Below are 13,553 nucleotides of genomic sequence, written 5' to 3'. Positions count from 1 at the left end.
TATTCACACCACTGAAAATTTGTTTTGAGAACTCCCAATTGAAAAATCAGAAACAAATTAGGGGATTTCCCTGGAGGTCCAGTGGTTAAGACTTCAAGCTTCCCACTTCAGGGGCATGGGTTCGATCCCTGGTCCGGGAACTAAGATCCTATAAGCCACACTTTGTGACCTAATAATAATAAATAAATAAAGGGTATAAAAAATAGTTCAAAGTTAGTAATAAAAAATAAGTTCTTAAATTTGTAAAGATAATAATAAAATATTTCCTGAAACAAACAATGAAATTTGCAAATGAATAGCTGCTATCCCTCCCACCCACCAGCTCCCATTACCAGGCCTTTGCTCAAGCTGTGACTACCCCTGGGTGGACTGGCATCTTCCTTGTGTCTGTGTGTCCAGATCCTGGCAGCTCAGTTTAGGCCCCGCCCCCTAGACCATTAAGCCACACCCACTCTCCCTAGCTGGATCACCCCTCCTCCAAGTCCACTCAGCGTCCAAGCCAGCCCTTCTCCCCGCTGGAGGGCTCCATGTCCCACTTGTGCCCCAGTCATGTGTGTGCAGGTCTTATCCCTCTGCAAGAATGAAGTCATTTCAGAGCAGCCCAGCACAGGCCGCATTTTGTTTGACTCTCTCTCAGTGCCAAGAACAAGAGGCTTCCTTGGTGGCTCAGACAGTAAAGAATCTGCCTGCAATGCAGGAGACCCGGGTTCAATCCCTGGATCAAGAAGATCCCCTAGAGAAGGGAATGGCAACCCACTTCAGTATTCTTGCCTGGAGAATCCAATGGACAGAGGAGCCTGCTGGGCTATGGTCTACCGGGGTTGCAAAGAGTTGCACATGACTGAGCAACTAACACACACATAGCGCTAAGAACAAGCTCTCAGTGGGGCCTGGTGATGAAGACTGGAACAGACTAGGCGGACTGCACGCTATAGGCACAGGCTCCCAGAAGACAGGGAACTGCTCAAATATGCAGAAACAGTAAGTTGGGGCAGTTTGCCTCTTTATCCTCCACAACCTCTCTTCAAAAAAAATTTATTTCTAGTAAGTAAATAAAGAGTTGGATAGGGCCAGTACCAACAGCCTAGGCTAGAAAAGGTGGTGGTGGTGGAGGCGGTGGTGAAGGATGCATGGTTAGTGTGTGCTTAGTCACTCAGGCGTGTCCAACTCCTTTCAGACCCCATGGACTGTAGCCCACCAGGCTCCTCTGTCCATGGGATTTTCCAGGAAAGAATACTGCAGTGGGTTGCCATTTCTTCCTCCAGGAGATCTTCCTGACCCAGGGATCTAACCCAGGTCTCCTGAGTCTCCTGCATTGCAGGTGGATCATTTACCGCTGAGCCACCTGATGAAGGATGAGAAGAGAGAAAAGTCTACGAGGGTCCGTTAGAGCGGGGGCACCCTGAGCTTTCATGGCTGCTTTCCATCTTCAGTCCCAAAGCACAGACAGAACAGCTGAGATATTTGTTAGAAGCATAGACCAATAACAAGAAGGCACCACTGGCCAACTGGAAGTCTCAAGGGATCCTGGAAGTCAAGCACTGAGCCAAAATCCAGCGCCCCCCTGCAGAGATGCGAAGGCAGGGTGGGGGCTGAAGAGACTGCAGGGGATTGAGTCCCTGTTGGCCATTCCCATCTTTACCCAGCTTCGCCCAAGCAGCCAATAGCAGGAGACTGTGCCTAGGCTAAGGGGTGGGTCTGGGAGCCAAGGTCATGCCCCCAGAGACTTCAGCACTAGGGAGAAGCAGGGCAGTCTCCTTACAACCATGAAACAAAACCAGAGCTCCCCATCAGAAGTAGACCACGCCCCTTTCCTTGGGGCTGGTTACAGGAAGAGCTGCATTCACCGGCACCTGAAGGGGGAGAGTTTCCTACACAAATAAAGATGAGCACAAGGGACTTCCCTGGTGGTCCAGTGGTTAAGAATTTGCCTTCCAATGCAGAGGACGTGGGTTCAATCCCGGGTCCAAGAACTAAGATCTCCCATGCTACAGGGCAACTAAGCCTGCAGGTTGCAAAGAAGACCCAGTGCAACCCCAAAAAAGATGAGCACAAAAAACCCAGACTCACCAAACATCCAGAAGAATCCTCACCATGAGAGAGGTACTAATTCAACTCACAAAAGAAATGAGAGAGGAAGCAGGATTAATAGAGACACCAGGAGACTGAAAAAGAAGCATCCTTTAGTGGGCCTCCCTGGGGGTCCAGTGGTTAAGACTCCGTGCTTCCAGTGCAGGGAGTGCAGGTTTGATCCCTGGCCAGGGAACTAAGATCCCATATGCCTTATGAGGGGGCAGGAAAAAAAAAGAAGAAGAAGAATCCTTTAATATATATAATAAAAATGGATGTCGCATCCACAAATCAAGAAGGGGTCTTCAGGGGACTTCCCTGGTAGTCCAGTGGTTTAGACTCCATGCTTCCAATGCAGGGAGTGCGCTGGGTGCAGGTTCAGACCCTGGTCAGGGAACTGAGATCCCAGATGTGTGGCCAAAAAAATAATTAACAAAAATTTTTTTAAAGAAGAGGTCTTTGGGGGAAAAAAATAATCTGGGATCTTAAAAATGAAAAGTGGCTGGACTGCACCCACCTCAGAGTCAGGGAGGGGGTCCTGGGCTCCTGCCTGTCCTCCTCCCTCCCTGGGGAAGCCTGGCTAGGTTCCTACCATTTGTTGCTGGATATGCGGAACCCTCTCGCATGATGGAAAGCATGTAAGACACAGAAAATCACTTACAGAAAAACAAAACTCCACATTATAGCTCTTCTCTTAGTAACAAAAACATGGAAACAAGTGCCTTTTATTTCATAAAATCATAGGTCTCAGGGCCAGAAGGAACCTGCTTTAAAACAATGCCTTCAGGTAGATCATTCTATTGTCATTTCATAGATGAGCAAGGCCCACACAGTAGACAACATGCCCAAACCTCCCTGTGAATTCTGACTCTGCTGTTTCTTGGCTATGTGTGGCCCTAAGAAAGTCCCTTTGATGCTTTAGAACTCAGTTTCTCCATTGGGAGTAATAATGCCAATCACAGGCATATCGATACAGTAAAGGCAATAATACATCTATATAATATATGTTATCATAGTGCTTGGCACAATGTTGCTTTTGCTGTGCTCAGTCACGTCCAACTCTTTGCAACCCCATGGACTACAGCGCACCAGGCTCCTCTTTCCATGAGATTCTCCAGGCAAGAATACTGGAGTGGGTTGCCATTTCCTTCTCCAGAGGATCTTCCCAACCCAGGCTAAGTCTTTACCACTGAGCCATTAGGGAAGCCCATCCTTGGCACATAGCAGGCCCCAAATAAAATCCCTTCCCTTACCCCACTGGGAGTCACTGCTGCCATTATTCCACTTTCAATTTCTCCTTTGAGAGAATCCAGGCAGACTCAAAGACTGAATCTTTTTTTAAATCATAATCTTTCCAAAAAATTATAAAAACTTGTCTGACACACTATGAAGCGTAGTAGAAGTGTATGTCATGCCAGCATTTACTTTAGAACAACACGGTGCTGAATTTTGCAATAAGACTTGCCAAGGTAGGAGCCAAGGGTAGAACCAGCACACTATTTCAGAGCATTCCTGCCAAAGAAAATTAACAGCTTCTACTTCCTTGTTTGTTCTCAGTTCAGTTCAGTTCAGTCACTCAGTCGTGTCCGACTCTTTGCGACCCCATGAATCGCAGCATGCCAGGCCTCCCTGTCCATCACCATCTCCTGGAGTTCACTCAAACTCATGTCCATCGAGTCTGTGATGCCATCCAGCCATCTCATCCTCTGTTGTCCCCTTCTCCTCCTGCCCCCAATCCCTCCCAGCATCAGAGTCTTTTCCAATGAGTCAACTCTTCACATGAGGTGGCCAAAGTACTGGAGTTTCAGCTTTAGCATCATTCCTTCCAAAGAACACCCAGGGCTGATCTCCTTACAGTCTAAGGGACTCTCAAGAGTCTTCTCTAACACCACAGTTCAAAAGCATCAGTTCTTCAGCGCTCGGCTTTGTTCACAGTCCAACTCTCACATCCATACATGACCACAGGAAAAACCATAGCCTTGACTAGATGGACCTTTGTTGGCAAAGAAATGTCTCTGCTTTTGAATATGCTATCTTTTGAATATGGTTGGTCATAACTTTCCTTCCAAGGAGTAAGTGTCTTTTAATTTCATGGCTGCAATCACCATCTGCAGTGATTTTGGAGCCGCCAAAAATAAAGTCTGACACTGTTTTCCACTGTTTCTCCATCTATTTCCCATGAAGTGATGGGACCAGATGCCATGATCTTTCTGAATGTTGAGCTTTAAGCCAACTTTTTCACTCTCCTCTTTCACTTTCATCAAGAGGCTTTTTAGTTCCTCTTCACTTTCTGCCATAAGGGTGGTGTCATCTGCATATCTGAGGTTATTGATATTTCTCCCGGCAATCTTGATTCCAGCTTGTGCTTCTTCCAGCCCAGCGTTTCTTATGATGTATTCTGCATATACGTTAAATAAGCAGGGTGACAATATACAGCCTTGATGTACTCCTTTTCCTATTTGGAACCTGTTCCATGTCCAGTTCTTACTGTTGCTTCCTGACCTGCATACAGGTTTCTCAAGAGGCAGGTCAGGCGGTCTGGTATTCCCATCTCCTTCAGAATTTTCCACAGTTTATTGTGATCAACACAGTCAAAGGCTTCGGCATGGTGCAGAAGGCTTTGGCATAAAGCAGAAATAGATGTTTTTCTGGAACTCTCTCTCTTTTCCGATGATCCAGCGGATGTTGGCAATTTGATCTCTGGTTCCTCTGCCTTTTCTAAAACCAGCTTGAACATCTGGAAGTTCACAGTTCACGTATTGCTGAAGCCTGGCTTGGAGAATTACCTATACACAAAGTCCATTTCATGATCACTTAAAAAGGACTGGAAAAATGGTGTCCAGGCCAGGTTATAAGACAGTGAGAGAGGAAGAACCCCAGCCACACACCCACTCACTCCACACCCCAGCCAGTGGTGCTTACAGCCCGGTTTAGTGGGCAGGACCTCCTGTTCCAAAAAGCTGAAAATAATAGGGAGGACAATGTCAAGTACTGGATACCCAGTGATACACTGAAAAATCATGAAGATGGTAAATGCTGTGTAATGTGTACTTTACCACAATTTTTAAAACATTTTTTTAAAGACCTCTTAGACCACAAAGCGGAGTGGTTTGTTCTATGTGTGTGTGTGCCACATGGCATGTGAGATTCTAGTTCCCTGACCAGGGATCGAACCCGTGCCCCCTGCACTGGAAGCATCGAATCTTAAGCACTGAATGACCTGGGAAGTCTCTGATTTTCATTTAATAAAAGAATACATGTTACGAAAAAATAATATGAGGGAAAGAATGAGGGGGAATACCAGCTGAGATAGACACAGTAGACCTGCATATGGGGTAATGTTATTTATATGAAATTACTAGAGGTAAAACGGGACAGGCCACGGTTGCCTGGAGTGACAGCAGGGACCGACTACAAACAGACACTTTGTGCTGACTGAGTGTTTCCCAGTGTGACGGTGGGAATGACTGCACAGCGGCATATATTGTCTAAAACTCATTAAACTGCACACTGACAATGGGAGGATTGTGGGCTGTGTAAATCATACCTCAGGAAAGCTGCTGCAAAGGCAGAGCATTTAGAAAGAAGTCAAGAAAGGGAAGAACCAGGAGAAAGGGCATGAAGGGGGTATGGGAGGAGAAGCGGGGAGCCCAGGGGTGACGATTAGAAGGGAAACGATTCCATTCTCACTACACTCAGGTTTGAGCTATGAGCTTCTGAGCACAGCATCTCAACTGCCTTTCATCCTCAAACCCTCAGATGAGGGGCAGCAAATATACTGAACCTGTGTGTGCCTGTCTTCTGGAAGGAGATTATCCTCAAGGCAGGCCTTGGGGTCTGCCTTGACAGACCCCAAAGGGCCACAGAAACGGGGGCAGAGGCAGAAGGCACATCTTCCCAGAAGGACTGGCAGGACCACCTGGCCTCTCAGCGCCCAGGAGCCCAGGCTGACTTAGCAGGCAGGCGCCCACGCCCCCGGGCTGGTGGACGAGGAGGAAGGGCTCAGCCTGCTGCCTGATTGTAACTCTCTGCTTTGGGCCAAGAGGGTTTGGACAACTGTAATTGTGTGTGTGTGTGTGTGTGTGTGTGTGTGTGTGTGTGTGTGTAGAAATTCTTCAGAATGGCTCAGTGGGTAAAGAATCTGCCTGCAGTATAGGAGATGCGGGTTTGATCCCTGGGTCAGGAAGATCCCCTGGAAGAGGAATTGGCAACCCACTCCAGTATTCTGGCCTGGATAATTCCACAGACAAAGGAGCCTGGTGGGCTACAGCCCAAGGGGTCTCAGGGTCAGATATGACAGTATCAGCAGCAGCAGCAGCAGCATCATATATATAAAATTTATTAGGCTGTGCCTGGTCTTACGGCTTGTGGGGCCTAGCTCCCTGATCAGGGATGAAACCTGGGCCCCCTGCATTGGGAGCATGGAGTCCTAGCCACTGGACCCCCAGGAAAGTCCCTGGACAGCTGCAAATTCCAGACTGAAACTCCAATTAGACATCCGACCCACAGCTCAACCTGGGGCCCTCCAGGACCCTCCGGGCTCTCTCCTCCGGCCTCTCTCCTATGGCCTCTCGGCCTTGGCTGGCAGACAGCTGCTGACTCATGGACTGAGCTCTGAGCGCCCCCACCACAGCCCTTTGGGAAAGGAGAGTGAGTTCCTGCACACACAGGGAGCCAGGGAGCCAGCTACAAATCTAAGCAGTGAGCAACTACCCTCGGCGAAAGTGCTGGATTTTAGAGAAGCCTGGGTCAACGCTGGGCCTGGGTCCCTGATGGGGAGGCGTTGACAGCCCCAGAGCCCCTCCTCCGTGACCTTCCCCACAGGAAGCAGGGACAGGGCCCTGGGCAGGCTGCTCCACGCACATCCTGTTAGAGAGACTAGACTCACCAATGGCGGCCGGAAGATACATCGTAGCGGAAGCCTGGGATGTGAAGGCACTGAAACACAAAAGAAGGGGCTTCAAGGTCAACCATGCAGCAAAGCAGGGTCCCTGCTCTGGCCATCCGCAGACTCAGCCTGGATCACTCCCCGAACCCTGCTCATACTCTGCAGCGAGCACTTCCAGGTGGGCCTGGTGCCTCACCAGGATGGACATCCACCCGCTAAAGGCAAGGGGCCTCCCTCCTGCTTCTGTGTTCCACTCTAGGAAACGAACCAAACTACCTCTAGTTTAGAGACCAGACAAGCAAGCGAATGATGCTGATGAGGAATAGTTGAGTGAAAAGGGAGGGGGCCAAGGGCGGGGGGCCAGACATGGCCTGGACACCCCAGTCCAGCCAGAGAGGTAATTCCCATTGGCCCAGAGCCCTCCCACCAAAATGTACCCCAGGTGGGAGCCAGATGAGGCCAAAGCAGCTGGGCCATGACTCAGAATTCCCTAATGACCACACTGTCCCCCTCTGCCCAGGCAGATCTCCTCGTCCCTGCCCACCAAGGACCACCGACTCCTCACCGCTGCCGAAGCTCCACGTCATCTCTGAGCCTGGCTTGGCTGGCAGACAGCAGGTTCTGCAAGAATGCTCTCGCCTCCTTCCAGGCAGCCTGACCCAGGCCCATGAAGCTGTTGAGAGTTGGCTAGGACCAAGATAGGGAAGAAGAAAAGGAGAACACCGGTGGGAAAGCCCCTTGCACTACCCCTCCTGTTGACAGGAGCCAGCCTAGCAGCTCTCTGGGGCCCCTGTCACTTATTTCCAGTTCAAACCCTCAGGACTTTAGTTCTTAGTTCCATCATTTATTCATCAAGTGGAGATGTGTCATTGTTCCTATTGGGGTTTCATCCCCACATGGCCTTATAGGCAATTGGCCAACCCCAAGAGCTGCCTTCTGGGATGGCTGCCCCGTTAAGCTTGGCCCAGCCTGCAATGAAAATGGCTCGTTCCTCCAGCGGAGGCCTTCAGTCTGCAGGAGTCTTGCACCAACCCCCTTCACGTAAGCTAAGAAGAGGTTTCCAAGCCACTGAGGTGCAGCCTAAAAAGCACTTGTGGATTTTCAAGGCCAGAGTTCCAGTCCTGGCTCCAATCCTTGCAGCCATGTGACCTGGGAAAATTTGTCTTGTTTCAAATTAGACCCTCATCAAATCTAATGAGGATGCCATTCCTATGCCAGAGGGTTGTTGTGAGCACTGAATGAGAGGTATGTGTAAAACTCCTGATGCATAGGGAGGTACTCAATAAATATCACCTTCCTTCCGTGGAAGGAGAAGGATGCGCATCAAAGCACTTAGATAGGGACTTCCCTGGTGTTCCAGTGGCTAAGATTCTGCACTTCCAGTACAGAGGGCCTGAGTTTGATCCCTGGTCAGGGAAATAGATCCCACATGCTGCAAAGACTCTACAAACAGCAACAAAGGCACCCCATGATGCAACTAAGACCTGTGCAAATAAGTAAATAAGTATTTTTTTTTTAAAAAGCATTTGACCATTCACAGGGAAGTACATTCACATCCATTGACCATGTACATGTCCTTCAGGCTGACTTCTACAGTGGTGGCAACACAGAGGGCACTTGCGGCCAGCTGTCCATTCCTCCTAGGCTGTATTTAAACCTAGAGAGCAGACCTCCTGGCTCCCTCCCTCAGAGGGCCCGGCACCAGCCTGGAACAAGCAGAGACTCAAGCATCTTAAAATGAGGATTGGAGAGTTTCATGTCAGGGACAACTGGGAAGGGCCCAGGCCTGTGGAGAGACTGACGGTCATCTCACCTCGGAACTCACCCTACAGAGTCCCAAGGCTGCCTCCTGACAACCTGTCCATCTCATAACAACCTCAAACTTATCCAAGGAGTCTACCTGCAACGCAGGACACCCAGGTTTGATCCCTGGGCCAGGAAGATCCCCTGGAGGAGGGCATGGCAACCCACTCCAGTATTCTTGCCTGGAGAATCCCATGGACAAAGGAGCCTGGCCAGCTATAGTCCATGGGATTGAAAAGAGCTGGACACAACTGAATTACTGACTATCCAAGGAAAATCCCTGAGATCGCAAGGCACCACCGCTGTCAGAAATGCAAGGCAGGGACTTCTCTGGTGGTCCAAGACTGTGCACTCCCAATACAGGGGGCCTGGATTCGATCTCTGGTCAGGGAACTAGATCCCCATTATGCAACAAAGATCCTACCTGCCATATCTAAGACCTGGCACAGCTAAATAGATTTTTAAAAAGGAAAGAAATGGAAGGTAAAGACCATTTCCTTAGTGGCATTTGCAACAAATGGCCACTGAGATCCAGGGCAAGCCACATCCCAGTGTTCTACCTTATTGAAGACATCCTGGTGTGGGGAGAGAATCGGCCCAGTGAAGAGGTGCTTGATGACACTGAGGTCCAGGATCTGGTCCCCAATGGCCACGCCGATCCTCGGTCTTGGCTGGAAGGAAGATGGCATGGTCAGCACTGGGAGCAGTTGGCCAGGCTGGGCTCACTTACCCAGCAAGTCTGTCTATCTAAGAGCCCAAGGGCCCTGCTTTATAGATGGGCCTCTGTGGAGAGGAAGGGCTTCCCAGGTGGCTCAATGGATAAAGAACCTGCTTGCAGTGTAGCAGATGCAGGAGATTCAGGTTCTACTGCCAGGTCAGGAAGATCCCCTGGATGAGGGCATGGCAACCCATTCCAGTATTCTTGCCTGGAGAATCCTATGGACAGAGAAACCTGGGGGGCTCAATCCAAGGGGTTGCAAAGAGTCCAACACAACTGAAATGACTATGCGTGCATGCACACTGTGGAGAGGGGCTGAGGAATTAGATCCTTAGCACCATACCCCAGCTGCTTGTGCCTCTCAGAGGGCTGAAATTGACCTTGTCATCTCTGTCTGGGCAGAGCCTGGCACCATCTCTGCCTCGAGGACACAAAGAGGAAAGAATCTGTTTCCTGCATAATCCAAGACCCTTATCCAGGCAAAGTCCCCAACAAAGTTTCTCAGGTGTCACTTAAATGCCTCTGGTGACAGACAGCTCACCACCTCACCAGACAACTGTTTTATTTCTTAGGTTAAACCTAGGCCTTCTCTTAGGGCAACTCCTCTGCACAGCAGAGCAGAGAGTGTCCCAGGCACAGAGGAAGGTCAGGGACTTGGACTAATGTACTCTGTTATGGCTCAATCAGAGCAGAGTTCAGGTCACGAGGGAGCAGGAAGCCAGACTGTTCAGAACATTCGAGGGAAGTTCCTTTCTGCACCATCAGATTCAGGCTTCAAGCCTGAGTATGAAGATGTCTCGAGTGTTTGGCAAAGCCTGGCCTTTGTCCCCACAGCGCTGAACTTGGTTTATCAACGAGGAATCCAAGAGGGACTTCCCTGGTGGTCCAGTCGTTAAGAATCTGCCTTGCAATGCAGGGGACATAGGTTTGATCCCTAGACAGGGAACTAGGATCCCGCATGCCAAGGAGCATCTAAACCCACATGCCACGAATACTGAGCCCACATGCCAGTGTGCAGCAACTAAATACCTCATATGACACAATGAAGATCCCACAAGCCACAACTAAGATCCGGCACAGCCAAATAAATAAATAGAAAGTGTTTGACTCTTGGTGAAGCTTTAAAAAAAACAAACAAACAAAGAAGGAACCTGAGAGCATGTCTACAGACTCAACCAGCTGGGCTCGTCCTGAGTTGAGCTTCCAGTTCTCCTGAACTATCAGCTTTGCCACCTCAGGTCCAGTGAGTTTAAGAGGTTGGGCTAACAGCTGGCTTTATCTCTACTGGCTGCTCATTTTCAAGGACTAAGAAAAGATGGTTACCTCTCCAAGCACGTCAGCCCCTGGGACAGGTGTAGACCAGAGCCACATCCTTACCTGGCCCTGAGGCTCCAGGCCAACAGGGAAGAGGCTGCCTGGAGAACCGAGTGCCTCATTTCCAGCTCCATTGCTAGCTCCCTGGGCCTCAGGCTCCCTGAACAATGAGCTGGGCCACCTGGACCCTGGGGGATGCCCCCTAAGGGGACCTGTAGATAGACCCTTGAGCCATTTCTCTGACCCTGGCACTCACACTCTGCTGGAGGAAGAAGGGATCTGAGGCCACTAGGAGCAGCCAAGACCTAATCATAAGGGTGGCTGCCTGCTTCCTCAGCTCCAAGTAAAGGTGAGACGCGGCCCATATGTCCCAGCACTGACCCTAGGACTCAAGATAGCGAGTCCCTCCATTAATTGTTGGAACTTCTCTTTTTTTTATGGCAGTATACTTGCTCTACAATGTTGTTTAGCTTCTGCTATACAGCGAAGTGAATCAGCTGTTTGTACATATATCTCCATCCCACCCCTCTAAGTCATCACAGAACACCAAGCTGAGCTTCCTAAGCTATAAAACAGCTTTCCACTAGTAGTGTACATATGTCAAGAATACTGGAGTGGGCTGCCATTTCCTCCTCCAGAGGATCTCCCCAACCCAGGGATCAAACCCACGCCTCTTACATCTCCTGCATTGGCAGGCGGGTTCTTTACCACTAGCGCCACGTGGGAACCCTTGTTCACTACTGTTCCACCCAAATGATGCATGGTTGGCCTCTGGCATAGAGGAGAAGGAGGACTCTGCCTTGGCGACCTGACCAGTCTGAAGAGGTGGTCACCACCTCTGGAATGTCCAGCGCCTGCAGCTAGAGCGTCGACACAGCCAGTTCCACTTGAAGGGCCTCAGCCTTCTGGAATGCCAAGGGAGCCAACTCACAACCCTCAGCATTCTTTTCAGAAGCAGTGAACCTCTGTACAGTGGCTGTCCTTGCATAGTCTAATATGAAAACAGCTGGGGTATGGAGTCTGCAAGCCACTGGCCACACTCTAAGGAGCATTCATTCTAGAGTTCTCTGGGATAGCAAGTCAGAGCACGTCCCCTGCCTCTTGCAAAGGCTTCTACCCAAGCGATTTGGCCTCCAGATTTGCACCCTGAGAAGTGCAGACCCTTGGCTGAGAGCAGAATGTCAGAGGAGTGCAGAGGGAAGGCTGGCCAGCAGAGTGTGCTTGGCCAACATAGGTTAAGGTTTAACATGCCTCAGGCCCTTTAGGGGACTTAACCTTTGGCATCCTTGCGACATCTAGTCAGGCTTGGCAGTTGTGAAACCACATGCTGACTCTTCTAGATCCAAGCATTCGCTGCACATGGGGACAAGGATCAGTCATGGGGGTGGGAAACCACTTTCCAGAAGGTGCTAACTGCCACAGGCTCTGTTTAGCAAATGGTTCCTGAACACTGTTGGGTGCAAGCAGGTTTGGGAGTTCGAGGCTTCTCAGAGCTAATCAAGAGAGCTAGGAGCAGAAAGCTAAGTCAAAAATGCCATGAATAAATCCAAGGGAATCTGCTTTCCCCACCCACGGAAATTTTTATATATTTGATGATAAACCCCACAGTTTTCAAGATTTCTTTCTGCCCATCAGACTACACTAAGTGAAATTTCATTTCCCTACCCACAAAGGGCTTCTTTTGATCAGCAGGGAATGCCAGGGAGCCCAAGAAGCTGAAAGAAGGCCAGCTGGAGAAAAAGAAATTAACCTCTTGGATCCCAGGGCTCTGATGTGAATGAATTCATCCCTCTGAGTTACTAAATATACCGGGTCAATGAATATTTCTAGGGTTAGGGGCTAACATGGAGGATGAACAACCGGCCATAATGTGGTGTCTCCAGGGAAGAAAACAAAGCGAAATGACTTCGGAGTAGGCAGTATGACTGCGCTTCAACTTCTCTGTAATAATAATATTTAATATAACTTGCCCTGCTTGCCTGAGAGGGAGAGCCATGCTTCATTCTGCATTTAATTTTCTTGCAAATGTGCAGAAACAGGCTGCCGGTTTCAGCTCACATCTGGAAAGCTACCAGGAGGGATCTGAACCAACAGCAGGAGGAATCCGAACCAACATTCACCCTCGGCGATCAGCCCCAGCCTCCAGCCCCCTCCCATCGCACTCCCAGGAGGAGAGGCACCGCTCATGGCACCCCAGCGATCCCGGGGGTCTTCGCCAGGGACGACGAGCCGGGAAACGACGGGCCCCACATCCAGCTTGGTCGGGTGCCGGCAAGAGGGGGCAAGGCTGGACTGAGGCCAGGGGCAGGGCAGGAGGGTGGGGGTCCCGAGCGGAGGGGACGCCCTCCCTCCCCGCGCCCGGAAGCGAGCGCAGCAGCTCACGTTGCCTCGGGTGGAGAAGACGCCGTAGGGCAGGTTGTGGATGGGGAAGTCAGAATCCTCGGCCACCGGGACGAAGGACATGCTGGCGAGCACGGAACAGGGAGACAGGGTGCGCGCGGCCTGCGGGACAGGACTCGCCGAGAAGGGCGGGCAGGGCCACGCCCCCTGCGGACTCCGCCCCCTGAGACCCCCCGCCTCTCGCCAGAGCTGACCCGGTGACATAGCAGGGCCCGGCCCGCCCCTTTCGAGGGCCCCGCCCCTCCAAGAGCCCCTCCCACAAGAGACGTCCCTCACGGGCCCCCGCCCACTAAGGGACCGCGCCTTTCCGGGCCCCGCCCACCAAGAGAACGCCCCTCCCGGGGCCCCGCCCACCACAAG

The 13,553-nt window shown here is 50.6% G+C and overlaps 1 protein-coding gene across 3 annotated transcripts in view; it reads right to left on the bottom strand.

The window, feature by feature from the left end:
- Positions 1 to 13,345, bottom strand: part of FAH (fumarylacetoacetate hydrolase) — a 32,490-nt gene extending 19,145 nt beyond the window's left edge. For 2 of the 3 annotated variants that reach the window (XM_052659573.1, XM_052659575.1), the window contains exons 1-4: positions 13,176 to 13,345; positions 9,322 to 9,432; positions 7,524 to 7,645; positions 6,959 to 7,008 (exon numbers count right to left, since the gene is read on the bottom strand). In XM_052659573.1, coding sequence (XP_052515533.1) covers positions 6,959 to 7,008; positions 7,524 to 7,645; positions 9,322 to 9,432; positions 13,176 to 13,256 — 364 coding nt within the window. In that variant the 5' untranslated portion in view covers positions 13,257 to 13,345. Of the gene's footprint in view, positions 1 to 6,958; positions 7,009 to 7,523; positions 7,646 to 9,321; positions 9,433 to 12,772; positions 12,876 to 13,175 lie in introns of those variants that run through there. The other variant, XM_052659574.1, reaches the window with a different exon arrangement.
- Positions 13,346 to 13,553: the final 208 nt, after the last annotated feature.

The sequence above is a fragment of the Budorcas taxicolor genome, chromosome 21, assembly GCF_023091745.1.
Source record: "Budorcas taxicolor isolate Tak-1 chromosome 21, Takin1.1, whole genome shotgun sequence".
NCBI classification, from domain to species: Eukaryota; Metazoa; Chordata; class Mammalia; order Artiodactyla; family Bovidae; genus Budorcas; species Budorcas taxicolor.
Note: the sequence above shows the minus strand (reverse complement) of the source record. Positions and strands in the feature narration are given on the sequence as shown.